Source organism: Vanessa cardui, chromosome 17 (genome assembly GCF_905220365.1).
Source record: "Vanessa cardui chromosome 17, ilVanCard2.1, whole genome shotgun sequence".
Classification (NCBI taxonomy): Eukaryota; Metazoa; Arthropoda; class Insecta; order Lepidoptera; family Nymphalidae; genus Vanessa; species Vanessa cardui.
Genome location: NC_061139.1, coordinates 10,147,234 through 10,164,488, shown reverse-complemented (window position 1 = coordinate 10,164,488; position 17,255 = coordinate 10,147,234). Strand labels below are relative to the sequence as shown.

At 33.2% G+C, this 17,255-nt stretch overlaps 1 protein-coding gene across 1 annotated transcript; it reads left to right on the top strand.

Moving 5' to 3' along the window:
- The first annotated feature begins 11,419 nt into the window (after window positions 1-11,419).
- Window positions 11,420-16,928, top strand: LOC124537055 (beta-1,4-N-acetylgalactosaminyltransferase bre-4-like). The gene is made up of 6 exons (XM_047113768.1): window positions 11,420-11,466; window positions 11,562-11,659; window positions 12,739-12,919; window positions 13,505-13,627; window positions 13,930-14,025; window positions 16,745-16,928. The coding sequence occupies exons 1-6, from the start codon at window positions 11,420-11,422 to the stop codon at window positions 16,926-16,928; spliced, it is 729 nt and encodes a 242-aa protein (XP_046969724.1).
- Window positions 16,929-17,255: the final 327 nt, after the last annotated feature.

The following is a 17,255-nucleotide window of genomic DNA, read 5'->3' as shown; positions in this document are numbered from 1 at the left end:
AATATTTTCTGAGATATTGTCAATGGTCGATAGTCCAATGGTTAGCCTGCCTGTTGATTGTTCAAAACCAAGCAACCACTCGAGTCGAGATTTTTTTTTAAATTTTTTTTTAAAAAGAGATGGCTCAGTGGTTAGAACGCGTGCATCTTAACCGATGATTTCGGGTTCAAATCCAGGCAAGCACCGCTGATTCATGTGCTTAATTTGTCTTTATAATTCATCTCGTGCTCAACGGTGAAGGAAAACATCGTGAGGAAACCTGCATATGACAAATTTCATAGATATTCTGCCACATGTGTATTCCACCAACCCGCATTAGAACAGCGGGGTGGAATATGTTCCAAACCTTCTCCTCTAAAGGAGAGGAAGCCTTTAGCCCAGCAGTGGGAATTTACAGGCTGTTGTTGTTGTTGTAAGTAACCACAACAACAGGTGGATATCATCATCGTAGTTTGGTAACCGAGCCCACAGTGGCGTCAGCTGCTGTGTTCCATGTAAAATCACATACAACATTTTGGAGTTTATGTGTCTTGGAGTTTATGTACCTATCCGTATTGTTTTAAAGAGTTTGTTGACAAAATATTATAAAATTGAGATTTATTTTTTCTGAGTGAAAACTAACGAAATTAAGAGTTCACATTGTTTTTGTATACGGGTTACTTTTGTTTTTAACAATTAGATACGTGCGGTGAATACTTAAAGTAGTTTTTAAATCTATTGATGCATTTATATTATAAACTTTCAGTGATATTTCTTAATTTTATTATTTATTAAGTGATTTACTATAATCTATACTTATAATAAATCTGTAGGGAGGTCAATTCTGTACATGAAATATTTTTCCAAAATATCTATCAGAGGTTGAAAAGGGGTCGATACTGATGGCAAAAATGCAATCAGTAAAATTTTTGTCTGTCTGTCTGTCTGTCCGTATAACCGTTATAGAAACAAAAACTACTCGACGGATTTTAACGAAACTTGGTACAATTATTTTTCATACTCCTGAGCAGGTTATAGTATACTTTTCATAACACTGCAGTCAATAGGAGCAGAGCAGTGAAGGGAAATGTCGGAAAAACGGGAGAAGTTACTCCACATTTTAAGCTTCCGTCGCGTGTAAAACCTTAATGGTTAAAGCTACATAGAAATTGTGTATTACGGAAATGTTCTCCTTAAAATTAAGTAAAAAATATCCCATGGCAGCCTTTGTCTATCTTTTATGGTTGACTCACAATAACACGTGTCACTCCCAATAGCTTAGTAGTTCGAAGCTTTCTGATTATATTTGTCTATTCCTGCGTTTATAACACTCAATCATCCCAAATTAAAAAAGTTAACAGTATTAACTATTACAAAAAAGAAGCATAGAAATCGACAGAAACACCAAAGTTATACATGAAATACGCTAATAATAAAGCTATCGCACGTGAATACTAAATCTATACTACTATATAAATCCCTAGAGTCTGTCTGTACACTTATTTTTGTCGTAATTCGTCATAAGTATTCTATTTTGATTGACTGACATAATTTTTACCATTTTTGACATTTTTGTCTGTCAACATACAGATGTATGTTCTGCTATAATTCGAGAACAGATACACCGATCTTTATAAAAATTGGTATACAGGAAAAACATGTACTTGCGCAAATGATAGGATATCTATATACAAAAGTGGATGTTTTTGTATGTGTGTCATCGATAAACTCAGAAACTATTTGATCGATCATTAAGATTAAATGAATAAAGAGATTATGCTATCCCCATTGATGTAACTCGCCACCAGGTAGCGCTGCGATACAAATATATCTGCACCGTTCAACCGATATTATTTCGCGTGTATTTTTTCACGGAGAAAGTGATTATTTCATCCGTATCATTAAAAATAACCAACAGATGGCCCTTACGAGTATCACGTTGCATTTCTATGCCGATCAACCGATAAGTATAAAATATGAAACAAAAAATGCAAACCATTAATCATCATTGAATCAAATAATTTATATAAATAGAAAATACCATGCCGTTGAAGAAACAAAATATCGGAACATCAACGAGCTACGGAAACAACACACCAACAAGAAATACGTTTATAAACAAATAGAATCCGAATTTCTACTTTGAGAGTTGCCAAAACAGTTAGTCAACGTAATGATCAAGTTCAGATCTTCGAAAAAGCATCTTCATTAAGAGATACTGAAAAACCTGACGAGCGAGCCCAACGACTGGATGATCAACGATTAAAATAGACCAAGTCAAAAACTAGAACCAATCTCAATAAATCCCGATGTGATCATTGGTTCAATGAATATAGTATGCCCATATTGTCACGCTATGATGTTTAAAATAAACTGCTTAGTGCTACTCCACTGGCAAAATGTATTTACCACAACTGGTTGAACCACCAGAACTTCTTCTTCATGTGCATGATGCATGTTCAGTACCACAACTAATCGAGAAATCATCGCTAAATTTAGGATTATGCTTTATGAAAATAAATGTTTAGTTAAAGATTTTAAAACTGCTTTAGAAGGTGAAACAACAAATGATTCAAAGTCATTATCAATGCAAATAGAACGCCATTGAATGCAGAACATGAAAATTGTTTTAATGCTGCCGTAGCTCCTGAAGTCACAGCTGTAGTTATTCGTACAGAAATTACAAAACAATCAAGGTGTCGCTGAAACACATCAATCTTATGACAATTATTACGATTATCCAATGATGTTTATGCAAGCAGAAGATGGATATCATCTCGGACTGTATGAAAATTCTCACGACAGGCTCTGTGACATCGAAGAGTTAGTTGTATGGATTTTTTTTTGCGTTACGATTAAAGATAATCAATCTAACCATATTCTGAAGTGTCGTCAACTGTTTTAACAATTCATTGTGACATGTTCGCTATGTTCAAGAACGAACGTTTAAACTACAGGAGCTGCTGATATTGGACAAAGATCTTCGTACAGTGGAAGTCCAAGACATATGCACATAAACGCTCAGGATGCTTTGACGTACGTTCGCAAGTATTGACAAGGTTGTAAATGTAATAACATCGATATTCGATAGAACCGGATAAAAGGACGTGTTGGTTTGAAGCAAACTTTTACAGACTATAGAAATTTAATTAAAAATTTCATCGTACCTATAGAACATCGTATAAGTTTATTGGTGTTATGACCAATCTGCAGCCTATCGAGAACACCATTGAAGAAGATGAAATAGATGACGAATATTAAATTTTTTTTTTAAGAATTTGATTAGATCTCGCATGTTTTTATCTCTTTATTTGTTTCTTTATTATTTGTACATTGTTGATGATCAGTAATTAAGTACAAAATAAAAATATTTTTTTTTGCGACTAATGCCCAGCGAAGCGGGCGGGCATAGCTAGTTTTAAATAAGTGATATATCGAAACATGCTATGGTTGACAAAAAAATCGTTGCGTTTTATTATTGTTTAATAAATAAACGAAGTACACTTCACAAATTGGAATGTTTATAAAATGTAAAGACAACATCCCATGTTTACTAATTCGTTTTATTAAAAATTCCCAATGAAGTAATTAATCGTTTAACGTAGTCATTAGCGAGTTGTAAATTCAAGTGATGATCTTATGAACAAATTAGCGCGGTTTTCATAATTTTCATACGCGTTATATTTAAAAAATGGTTAGTTTTTTGCCAGTTAGGAAAATAATAAAGGTTATTACAACGAAGTGTGGTTTTAAAAGTAAGTATTATATGTTTATATTCAATGAATATGGTAATTAAGTCAATCATAGTAATTGTCTGAATTTTAAAGTCGGTTATACTGCGCAGCTTTATATACTTTTTTTTTTAAATTTTATTTCATCCCCGTGGATGATATTACAGATTTCACAGTTGTTATACTCTATATTGCTTATTGTCGGTAGTATACATATTTGAGTAGCTAGTATTTACCCAGAAGGGTAACTTGCCTTAAGACCTACCACAAAAAGAAATCATTGTATAATACTCAAAATAAATAAATAAAAATATTTATGTACAAAATTTGTAATTATGTAATATTTTGGTCTTTGGATATTACTTATAACTTTAATCATCTTTAAACATACTTTAACTTAGTATAAACTTTAATAAAATTTAAAATGATTGATTATATTGTTAATTAACCCAAAAACGTTTAATTGATAACTTTGATTTTTCTTAATATTAGGTCATGTCGATATGTTATAAAAATCTTCGTCTCAAAACGTAAACGCACACATAACTTGGTGGTAAGAGGGTTGGCAAACGATCAAAAGGTCACGAGATCGATATTCGCGGCTGGACTTATTTCGTTTCCTAGGAAAACATTTTTCTTTAATTTGTGTTAGTTATCAAAGTATGTCGGATTTTTTTTTTATTAATTGCATCATTTTTTAATAGATGTTTTGACAGTCTAAGATTGCATGATATTGCAAGACAATATATGATTCAGATAGACAGACTTCGACAAATCAATACAAGATATCATGTCTAATTTAAAGCTTTAATGACATCTTAGGCAATCAAAAAGATTTCTTGTTGATATAACACTAGACGTTGTCAAAATATGTTACACTATTTTGAACCAAGTTATCATACTATGTAAGTTCAATTTTATATGCAGTTGTCTGTTTAGTGCTTTAGTTTCAAAAGGTTGTAAGAGTTTACTACTTGGTAAAGGAATTAATTTGAAAACTGACGAAGGTTTTATTACTCTGATTTTACTTTAATTTATTATAGATATTACCCAGGATTACTATTTGTCTTAATAGGTAATTTTTTTTTATTCGTAATTTTTTTATCCCGATTAAACTTTCAGTTGAATATAAAAAAAACTTACAGTGTATGAAATATTAATGTTTTTTTGTATTTCAATTTTAGAACGAGTTCGAACTTTAAAGTCAGAAATTCATAACAAAGAAGATAATGACACAAAATGTGTCTTTCGAGTTACATGTGTTATTGTACTATTGATAATAGCATACTGCGTTCGAATTTTAACCGTTACAAATACAAACATAAGGGAATATGTCAATACGAAGTTGACATGGATTGCAGAAGACAACATAACTACAATTATTTACGAAAATATAGAAAGTGGTAATAATTCTGTTTTTTTTTTTTTTTTATTGAAAGCAAACGAGTAAAATAGTACTGGCAATTAAATGTCAAGAAAGAGTTGAGAAAATTAAATCTGGCAATCGAATGAAAATGCGCTGCCATTATGGAATCTAAAACTCTCCTTGCACTTGTTATTAGATTGAGTCACTTACCCAATGATATTCTAATAAACAGATATGTTATACCCATACTAAACAACAGAAAAAAGTGTGCCGCGCCGGGGACCGTTTATTTTACATTTCGTTACAAATAAAAATGATAGCTTGATAAAAACAATAAGTAAAAGGGACAATTAGATGTTTTAATTACGCAAAACGTTTTATTTCGTAATTATGATGTGTTATAACGTATTACTACTTAAAACGACTAAAGGCAAACGTCCCAATTAGGACGTTTTCTAGTCTTCACTTTTTGCGCGTTAATAACATATCTGTTCACAAGAACATCATTGCACTTCCCTTCAAACTGGAACTGAGTAATTCAAAATATTATTGTACGGTGGTAGAATAATTAGTGATTAGTTCGTCATACCTAAAAGACTCTGCAAAGACGTCAAAGTGTCACTTAAATTCTACCACTGGTAATATTTTATGTACTTATATTTTTTTGAATGATCAATAACAAAACAAATTTTTTGGATCTTTTTTCAATCATCTGAGAATTCTAATTATTATTTATTACTAGTATGGTAATGTAATCTTAAATACCTTTTAAAACCAGGAAAATCATAAAACAAACTAAGTTTTTTAGTGCAGTCGGATTTTTATATCCTAAAATCAGCAGAAGCTAAAGCGAATATAAATTAAAAGCATAATATGTGACGTTTAGGTAAACTTATGAATAAACATTTTGCCTTTTAATGAAACATAATAAAACACTGCCCTGCCCATGAATTTTAAAAATCATTCCGAGAGTTAGGGATTAATTGTTTGTTTTTAACATGTTACACGCGCGTTGTAAAGCTATTGTTTCTGTTTATTTAGGCTTAAACAATTTAAATAAATTAAACATACTCCAAGTATTATTTATTACAGAGACTTCGGAAGTTTTTAATAATAGTTGCAATGCTGACGAATCACTAACTAATGGAAGTATCGGAATGTTCCATTTTCGTTCATTTTGTTCATTCACTACGTCTAAACAAAAAATGAAACAAAAGTGACAAATTAATTCATTAGCGTATCCATACAACAATGTTGGATATTGGCATTCGGCTTAGTGATTCATTCTTTCTTCAATTTTTTTTTTATTATTTGACAACATCACATACAATAGGCTATTTGACTGGTTTTTAAAATCCATTTTATATTATTTAGTAGAAGTTAAGGAACCCAGTAAAAGTTGTTTTTTTTTATTTCTAGTACATATTTGCCGAAAAATATCATATTAAAAATTCCATATTTAAATAGCGCGCAAAAACGCTACTTGGACAATATGGCGCTGCAATGGGGTCGGTGACGTCACTTTCCTGTATTTTAATTTGTGGTACATATAGTAGAAAAGCAAATTTTACAAGAAAGTGACTTCATCATAAGTCCGGCCAATCAGGAGCGTTTTGTGTCACGTGACAAACGTTTGAAAATTTGCATTTTTATTTATTGATTTTGGAATAAATTCAGTATTACTTTCAACTTTCGTTAGTAAATAACCATTTTGATACTCATAATATACACTGATCACAATTTATTTTTCGCATTGTCAAATAGCCTTTTACTCTTGATACCAGAGTGAACGTTCTTTAGATTGTGTCTTGTATCACCTGAAAGGCATTTTCTCACTTAGTATTTCGTTTGTTAAATATTAAAAAAAAAAAACATTGATATCCCATTTTGATCTCTATAGTTATTCAATATTATCAGCAAATCTCGCTCAAGTAATTAAGCTTGATAATTAAATATAGTTTTCTAAAAATCCTTTTCTAACTTACTAGATCAAATCCCTGAAACGTTAATGCCGTAATCGTCTCCATTACATTCAGAATTAATCTTCAAGTTTGTTAATCAATTAATTGGTTAATCGACAAGTTGTATTTAGAATACAGGAACTACAATATTATTTTGGTTCTATGTTTATACAATTTTACTAAATTTAAAATTTGCTTTTTTTAATTTGCGCTTTTTTTGTGCTCAAGAAAAGTTTTTAATATGTATAAATTACTAATGAAACCTTTTTTTTACCTAATCGACATCTAGTGACTGCTGAAAGTGGCCAAGAAATAAATTTACCCACGTGCTACATTAATATTACTGAATGCGGTAAGTATACCCCCACATGCATATATCAATATAAAAAGTTTTTATTGATATTTGAATAAAATCTTATCTTTTAGGTGAAATATTTGTTAATAAAACAATTACGAAATATCCCGAAGAGTATCCAGAAGTGAGTACTGGAGGATATTATCGACCAAAAAAATGCAAGTCCAGGCATAGAGTTGCTGTTTTGGTACCGTACAGGTAGGTTTCCTTTCCTAATGTTTTTTTTTTTAATATTTCTGTTTACATCCTTGTTATATAATCACCGAATCTCCGATGTTTAATTTGAAATAAGTATAGAATAATACTTTCGTGATAATTAAGTTCGTACGTATTTGTAGTGAAGCACCAGAAGTTGTTTATACAGTATTTTTATATCGTAAAATCCTTCATTATATATTAAAGGATAACATTTAATTGAATAGACGCGAATTAATATTACGAAGAATAATTTAGATTATTCACGTAATTGATCCCGTTTACTTAAATCGAAGACTGGCGTATTCCATCACCCGGGAACCCCCTAGGAATTGGAGGCCCACAGCGTTGGCCTATAGGACGTCAAGGCAGTAGTCGCAAGCGACCTTATCCACCGAGTAGATGGAGTGGGTACCGCAGGTTTATATTGGGTATTCTGGCGCCTTAAGCGCTGGTGGGCTACACATACCCTCTCACATTATGTGGAGGAAACGCGTCATGCGTTTTTCGAGCGAAAAAAAAACTGGAGTATCTGGTTTACTATAGAGGTATCTCTAAAGCAAACCAGTTGACCAACATAAATCCTCCTTTATATTCCGGTCACCATGGGGGTGACTTAGAAGAGACGTATTGATTGATACATTCGCTGAACAAAAATTTTTTTAGTTCTATTAGACGACCAGGGCACAAATGTAGAGGCATTTACTCAATCAGAACCATACGGCTCATTATTATTTATATTCTGTTGTAATAACATGTTGGAGAAAGTAAATGACACCCTTGAAATCATCATGATTTACAGGTCTCGTGTGCATTACCAGGATAAAATGAAACCTTGGTGGTAGGGCTTTGTGCAAGCCCGTCTGGGTAGGTACCACCCACTCATCAGTTATTCTACCGCCAAATAACAGTACTTAGTATTGTTGTGTTCCGGTTTGAAGGGTGAGTGAGCCAGTTTAACTACAGGCACAAGGGACATAACATCTTAGTTCCCAAGGTTGATGGCACATTGACGATGTAAGGAATAGTTAATATTTCTTACAGCGTCATTGTCTATGGGTTATGGTGACCACTTACCATCACGTGGCCCATATGCTCGTCTGCCAACCTATACCATAAAATAAATAAAATAAATAAAAAAACCGATTATTTTTTAACCGTTATATAATTATAAACACAGTAACATTGATCACTTTGATAAAATCAGTGATAATCATTGTATATGCACTAGAAGTAAGGATAAGCTTATAACGCCAAGTTTCCGACTCCGCAAAGTCAATAAATCTTTCTTGGGGCAAGGTAAATTCCACAGACATTTTTAACTTTGCCGTCTCGTAAATTCAAATCGTTTATAAAAAAGACATTGGTGAAAAAGGCGTATTATTCGATACAAGATTTTGTAGATGATAAAAAAGCGTGGAATTAATACCTGTTGACTTCCAGGCAGGATATATTAATTTAATAATTGTATTAACTAACATGACTGTATTTTTTTAAATGTTGAAAAAGAGTAACTACTGATTTTCTTGCCGGTTCTTCTCGGTAGAATCTACTTTCCGAACCGGTGGTAGCTTCACTTAATTGTTAAATGACGATTCAAAAGTGCTTGCAAAAGCCCACTTGAATAAAGTATACTTTGATTTTGATTAAAAAAAAAACAAAAACGATATATTTTGGATGTATTATTAAGTTTTTAATGAGTACAAAATTACAGTTCCTTGAATCCAATGGGAATTTCTCGGTCATTACCCATTCTCTGTGTCTTATAAACATGTCTTTTATACAGGTTAAATACGTTTATAAACTATGTAAATGTTTGAGTGAACGGCGCTTAAAATTGCAAATTCAGTAGCAATAGTCTCCTTACAATAAAAGGAAGCGGCAGGAAAAATCTTTTGAGTCTTGCTAGCGTTGTATAGAGCTTACATAATGGCCTCCATTTTGAATAGTGAATGTTTCATCACGAAGAATACAGTTCTCGATTTGATACTGAAATTTGAATGCAAGCTTAACATAACAGAGTCTTTTATCTAAGTTTAAAAAGGTTCTTTATCTTTATATTATATTTGGCATTATTTTAGACTTGGTATAAAGTAAAGTAAAGTAACAGCCTGTAAATTAAACTGAAAATGGAGATTCGATATAGGTACAGACCGATAATGAGTCTTAACGGTTTTTGTTTTGTATGTTAATACGTGTGTACTGTGTAGCAAACGCCATCAAATACTCTGCCATCGCATGATATGATAGACGTTATTATGCTCTTTTTGTTTTTAATTACTAAATTAAATTCGGTTTAGTGACCCATTGTATTGAACACAGCACATATTTTGAGCATTTGTAATTAAATATGACAATAATCTATGAAAGTGTTAATGTTGCCATATAATATAATAAAAATTCCAAACAATATTGAAATACATAACTCAACGTCATCATTTGTCGTAATTCTGAATACTTAGTCAGTGCTTTCGCATGTGTTAATTATGTACTTGGCCCAGAAATTACGACTCTTTTAGAAACCAAACATAAAATGATACGTGCCCAATGCACGTTGCCTGTTGGAAAAGTGTCTTTAGCCAAGTTGTATATACATATGTACAATATATAGTAAACGGAAATGTGTACAAGAATTATACAAAAATACAGAGAATAGTTTATCCTAATAACGTCTTACAAATAATAGTAAATTATGCAATGAAATTCTAGTAAACAGATATGTCATTAAAGTGAAGACTAGAAAACGTCCTAATTGGGACGTTTGCACTTAGTCGTTTTACGTAGTAATATATTATAAATTTATAATACATCATAAGTACGTAGCAATACGTTTTGCGTTATTCAAACATATAGTTATACATTTTACTTATTGTTTTTATTAAGCTATCCTTTTTACTTGTAGCGAAATGGAAAATAAACGGTCCCCGGCGCGGCACACTTTTTTCTGTTGTTTAGTATGGATATAACATATCTGTTTATTAGAATATCATTGAAATTATATATGAGATCGTACCAATCGTGAATTATTCATAATCAGCAAAACTCTCAACAAAAGCAATAAAGTCTGTAAATGTCACATTGCTTAACTAACGTATCCTTTTATGAGGAAGTCTGGAGTTTATACCACTACGCTACTCTAATGCAGATGGGAGTGCTACACAAGTGGCGGAATTAAATTGAAATTAGATACATGCAGGTTTCCTCATTACGTTTCCCTTCACCGCCGAGCACAAGATGAATTATAAACACATATAAGCGCATGAAAATTCAGTGGTATTTCGCGTGGCTAAAATGGACGCGTTCTAATTACTGGAGCATATCGCTTCGAACTATTTCCGAAACGTATTGCATCTTCATTATCATTACATAGTATGAAATAAAGTCGCTCACCGCTGTCTGTCCATATATATGTTTAAATCTTTAAAATTGCGCAATAGATTTTGATGCGGATTTTTTAATATATAGATTGATTCAAGAGGAAGGTTTGTATCTAAATTCTTACACAATATAATAGAGAAACTGTCTACTATTCTTATATAAATTTATGTATATTGGTCTAGACCAATATACATAAACTAAGTTTCAGTTAGGCATTACAAAGAAAGCTTAGCTCAAAGTATATTTGAATATAAGCCTTAACTACCATAACTTGAGTTCAGTAATTAATAATACATTAAGAAATCCTGCGGGAAAACTTATTTATTGTGTGGGAAATTATAGTTGTTGACGAAACCGTGAAAATATTAATTGAAATGTCTCTTTCCAACTCTTTGGTTGTTTGTTTACCTCCCGTGCATCCATTACATTTTAACAAAATTCAGTTTGTTTACCGATGCGCAACGTTGGGTCAATAGTGTTGCCATTACCGAAAACAGATTCGTATGGCAAAAATGAAATTGTATTTTCGTTTTAAGCTTCTGCGTTTTCTAATATTATTTGTGATACGCTAACTATTTTTGTGTTTCATTTTACAGAGACCGTAAAAAAGACTTGTTTATTTATCTCTTTAATATTCATCCTTTCCTCATAAGGCAAAAATTGGAATATAGGATATTTGTTATTGAGCAGAAAGGTAAGGGCGCAAATATTAACGCATAAATTTATTGTCTATTTATATAATTGTTATATGTATTCGTTTTCATTTAAAATATTTTATAAAATGTGTATTGTAATGTTATAAGTGCATGCCGAGACTACCTGTAATTAGTAGAACATTTTCCTTGATTCAAGTTCTTATATTGTATGTATTCAATGTGTTATTGTATCTACTGTTGGTGGTCCTAAATAAATAAATAAATAAATATAAATAATAATAATAAATATGAGACAACATCACATACATTACTCTGATCCCAATGTAAGTAGCTAAAGCACTTGTGTTATGGAAAATCAGAGGTAACGACGGTACCACAAAAACCCAGACCCAAGACAACATAGAAAAGAATGATAATCTACATTGACTCGGCCGGGAATCGAACCCGGGACCCCGTAGTGGCGTACCCATGAAAACCGGCGTACACGCCACTCGACCACGGAGGTCGTCTTTTTATGGAGCATTAATAATGAAACAAATCTTATTAACAGAAAGTATGGAAATCATTCCGTTGTCTGTACTTATTAATTTTCTCGGCTCACTAGAACTAATTATTTGTTAAATCGTAACAATTTAGTAAATTGCAATCAAGAATTATCTTTATTTATTTACACATCTATGTCTAAAGATCTCCAAAATGAGATCATAACAGCTTTTTTGTGTGCAGCTATCGTCCCACAAACACTCGGACAAAAAACGTTTTACGCTATTATTATGTAGGTTATAGTTACATGAAATTAATTTATATTCTTGAGCTTCAAGCAAATTAACTTTTGTCTTCGAGTAACACTATCCTTTGGTACATCTAAACGTACCAACGGATGGACATGAAACGCTTCGCACAATACGTCATAATTACACAGCATTGCAACGCGTTTATAGATAACACTTAGATTTGAATTACACCTAGCTTTCGATTCGAACGGATTAAAACAATAAAGGTAAAGCCATACTCTTTGTATGCGTAATATAATTAGTGCTGGTGATTTAATTAGGACTTATAAGAGCTTAGAATACGGTAGACGAAGTAACAGATTAATAATGATTTTCTCTAACAGGCACAGATGTTTTCAATAGAGGGAAGCTTTTCAACGCAGGTTTTGTTGAGGTAAAAAAATATGGCAAATGGCGCTGCGTTATATTCCATGATGTGGACTTGTTACCCTTGGACGATAGAATATTGTACTCCTGTCCAACATGGCCGAAACATATGTGCGCAACAGTCGCGGAAGTTACTAAGTAATTTCTTTTTTAATAAATTAATAAACATTAAGTTTCGTCTTCGTTTCGAATCTTTGAATGTAAAAAATAATAGTATTTAAAAAATATTAAAAATCAATGTGCATGGACTATTAAAAAATACGAAATAAGTTTTTTTTTTTAAATTCTTATTTTAAACTGGATGCTTTCATGCAAACCTCTTTGGGTAATAATAATTTGGTATCCATGGGTAGCGGAGCATTTAAGTTGCTAGTAATTGTGTATATTTGTAACTAATAGATGTAAATTACAGTAAATGATCACTTAAATGTTTAAGTGATCGATTTTTTTAATTGTATGTAACTTGGTGGTAGGGCTTTGTGCAAGCCCGTCAGGGTTATCCTACCGCCAAATAACAGTACTCAGTATTGTTGTGTTCCGGTTTGAAGGGTGAGTGAGCCAGTGCAACTACAGGCACAAAGGACATAACATCTTAATTCCCATATTGGTGGCATATTGACGTAGTAAGGAACAGTTAATATTTCTTACAGCGTCATTGTTTATGGGTGATGGTGACCACTTAGCATCAGGTGATAAAAAATAGAAATAATTGTATGCTTTTAGACCAAAATTTAGATCTTTATTCGGTGGCGTGTCTTCTATGGCCGTGGAGCAATTCCAGCTAGTCAATGGATATTCTAATTTATATTGGGGCTGGGGTGGAGAAGACAACGACATGTTCTGGAGGTTTGACTCATATTATTTAATTGAGTACATAAAAATTCTAAGTGAAAAAAAATTGTTTTAAAGACTGTAAGTATAACAAAGGAATGTATTAAAATACTTATTTTATTCAGCCACGGCGTTGTCAATGATAATACTTATTATATGTTTCACAGTTATTAAATACATGTCACCAATTTTCAAATGTAATATTGATTAAAAATTAACTACATAAATGAAAGCAGAATGAACAGCTTCTTTTCTTGAAAGTTGAGTGCATTATTCTGTTTCTAAAATTCATTTTTTAAATATAGTTTTATTTCTAGAATCCGAGCTGCCGGCTTACCAGTAGCGAGAAATCGTAAAGACATCGCTCGATATACAACTCTTAATCATTCAGCTCAATCACCAAATCGTCTACGGTAAGTGACCATGTTATGGAACATAGTTTTTTAATGTATCCTCGTACATATTCCTAGGGCGTGTTTGGCGACTGAATTATGTATAATATTTGACGATAAAAGTATCTCCACTTTAGACAGCGTTACAGATTTTATTTTGGTTATCATTGAATTTGTATTTATGCTGTAAGGACTGTCATCCCTACCACACCAGCCTACCTGCTACAGGCTATATAAGGTGTGCGATTCCAAGACTTCGAGCCCCGCGCTCAACCTCAGTGCAGGGGACATTAGTTCTCGCCCAAAAGACCGGTGACGCTGTAAAGGTCAGTAGGGCCAACAGCAATACTACACACATAAAAAAAAAGACTAGAGGCCACTTATCATCTCGCGCTAGACGGTCGTCATGCTGTCGGCACGTGAGATAATTAGTATTTCGCTAATTGTTATTATTGTCAGCCATTTAGTGTAATAAAAGTTATTGTTAAATTCTTTATTTCGAATAAAACATAAAATAAGCGTGTTTTGTCGGTAGATTGTTGTTTTTCAATAAATTACCACTACTGACTCTTATAATACTATATTTTTTTTCGAAATGCTAGGTTACATTTTGATCTAATTACCTTCATGCATAGGTTTACAGGGCGCACGACTAAATGTAAATAAATAAATCATGTTCCGCAAATGGTACAGTGTAATTGATATCGGCGTAATTTTTTATCAGACTAATGTTCTCGTAATTTTTTATTATGAATATTTTAGTGTTGAGACTTAACAGATGTCAGAATTAATAATTATGTTATCAATCTGTGTTCTTATCTAATGTTAAATATGTAACTATACACTAATGTCCGATTGATATTTTAATATATTTATTTTAATTAAAAGAGCACTTTTTGGAAAGACACGCCTGGAGTTAGGCTTAGGCTTAGTTAGTTAGGCTTAGATTCCATGATAGGACACTAATTACTGTAAATAACAGCCTTGTAAATTTAAATATAAAATAAATATGAGACAACATCACATACATTACTCTGATCCCAATATAAGTAGCTAAAGCACTTGTGTTATGGAAAATCAGAAGTAACGAAGGTACCACAAACACCCAGACCCAAGACAACATAGAAAACTAATGATAATCTATATCGACTCGGCCGGGAATCGAACCCGGGACCTCGGAGTGGCGTACCCTTGAAAACCGGTGTACACACCACTCGACCACGGAGGTCGTCAAAATTTGTAAATTTGTTTATATGAAAAGAGCAACTATGCGAGTTTCTTGCCGTTGCTTCTCGCTAGAAGCTGTGGTAGTATTTAATTATTGACGATTCAAAAACGCTTCATTGTAAAGTTTACTTGAATGAAATTGATTTGATTGATATAAACTTTGATTGATCATACGCGTATTTTTGGATAGAAAAACAAATCTCCTAAGTCATTGTGATCGTACAAAAGTAATATTGATTTATAGTCAAGTTATATACTTCGTAAAAATAATTTATATATAAAACGTATGTACGTTAAAAATTAAAACACCAAATAAATCTGTACCTACTTATTACATTAGAATACAATAACAGTACCTCTCTCCTATCCTGATTTCCTACAACAACAGCCTGTAAATTCCCACTACTGGGCTAAAGGCCTCCTCTCCCTTTGAGGAGAAGGTTTGTAACATATTCCACCACGCTGTTCCAATGCGGGTTGGTGGAATACACATGTGGCAGAATTTGTATGAAATTTGTCACATTTTTTTTATGGCATATGTGGCAAACGAGCAGGAGGCTCACCTGATGGAAAGTGACTACCACCGCCCATGGACATCTGCAACACCAGGGGGCTTGCAGGTGCGTTGCCGGCCTTTCAAAAATGAGTACGCTCTTTTCTTGAAGGTTCCCATGTCGTATCGGTTCGGAAAAACTGCCGGCGAAAGCTGGTTCCACAAAGCGGTTGTGCGAGGCTGAAAATGTCTGAGAAATCGCGCTGTTTTGGATTTTCGGACATCAAGGTGGTGCGGGTGAAACTTAGAATTTTGGCGAGATGTCCGACGGTGAAATTCAGCAGCCGGGATTAATCCGAACAATTCCTCGGAACATTCCCCGTGAAAAATTCGGTAGAAGATGCAGAGTGATCCGACATCTCTACGCAAAGCCAAAGGATCAAGGAGATCGGAAAGGGCTTGATCGTCGATAACTCGAGCCGCTCTACGCTGGATGCGGTCAAATGGAAGGAGCTGGTACTGGGGAGCACCCGCCCGGAGGTGAGAGCAGTACTCCATGTGAGGCTGAATTTGCGCCTTGTAAAGTTTTAGGCGATGGGCCGACGTGAAATACTGTCTCGCCTTGCTGAGCACGCCCAGCTTTTTTGAAGCCAATTTGGCTTTGCCTTCCAATTGACCGCGGAACTGAACGAGGCTCGAAATATCAACGCCAAGTATTCCGATACTACCTGTAGCGGCTATCGGAATGTTCTCAAATCGTGGAGATACGACAAATGGTGTTTTTTTAGCGGTTAACTCGCAAACTTGCGTCTTTTTTGGGTTGAAATGGACTAGATTTAGCCGGCCCCAATTCGAGACTTCGTTTAATGAAGACTCGATTTCAGACACAAGTTTGTTCCGGTTCTCTTCGACGTTTGCAGGTTTGGTTTGCATGCAGATTTCCTCACGATGTTTTCCTTCAATTGTTGTTATTGTTGTTGTTGGCTATGACGGTTCATCATCTAAATCTATTTTTTTTAGATATGCGCTGATTTCTTCAACTTATGAGCGTTATAAGAAAGATGGAATTTCAAATTTGAAGTATAAAGTGGAATCAGTCAAGGAGCATCATCTTCACACCCATATAATTGTTGACATAAATCCCGATAAAGAAAATACTACAAAATTGATATCACAATGGATTAAATTACGTCGTCTTGAATAAAAAATGTGTTTTACTTTATTTCTTAATTATAATAGACGATTTCTGTTGTATTTTTAAATAATACGATATTATTCGTATGTACATATAACATTATTTTTATAATAAGTAGGTATGGTATTTCTATTTTCCATTTTGGAATTTTGGTCACTTGAAAGTCTGCATTCCTCACTGTTTTTGTGTTTCTGACTTCCTTGAAGTCATCAGTAATAATGCAGTTACGAAAAGGAAGACTTGAGGGCTATTCCACTAACATATTGACATTTTATCGCAATCGAATGTCGCTATTAATCCGAGTATTCTATAAGTCAAAGTTGCATCGGGATACAA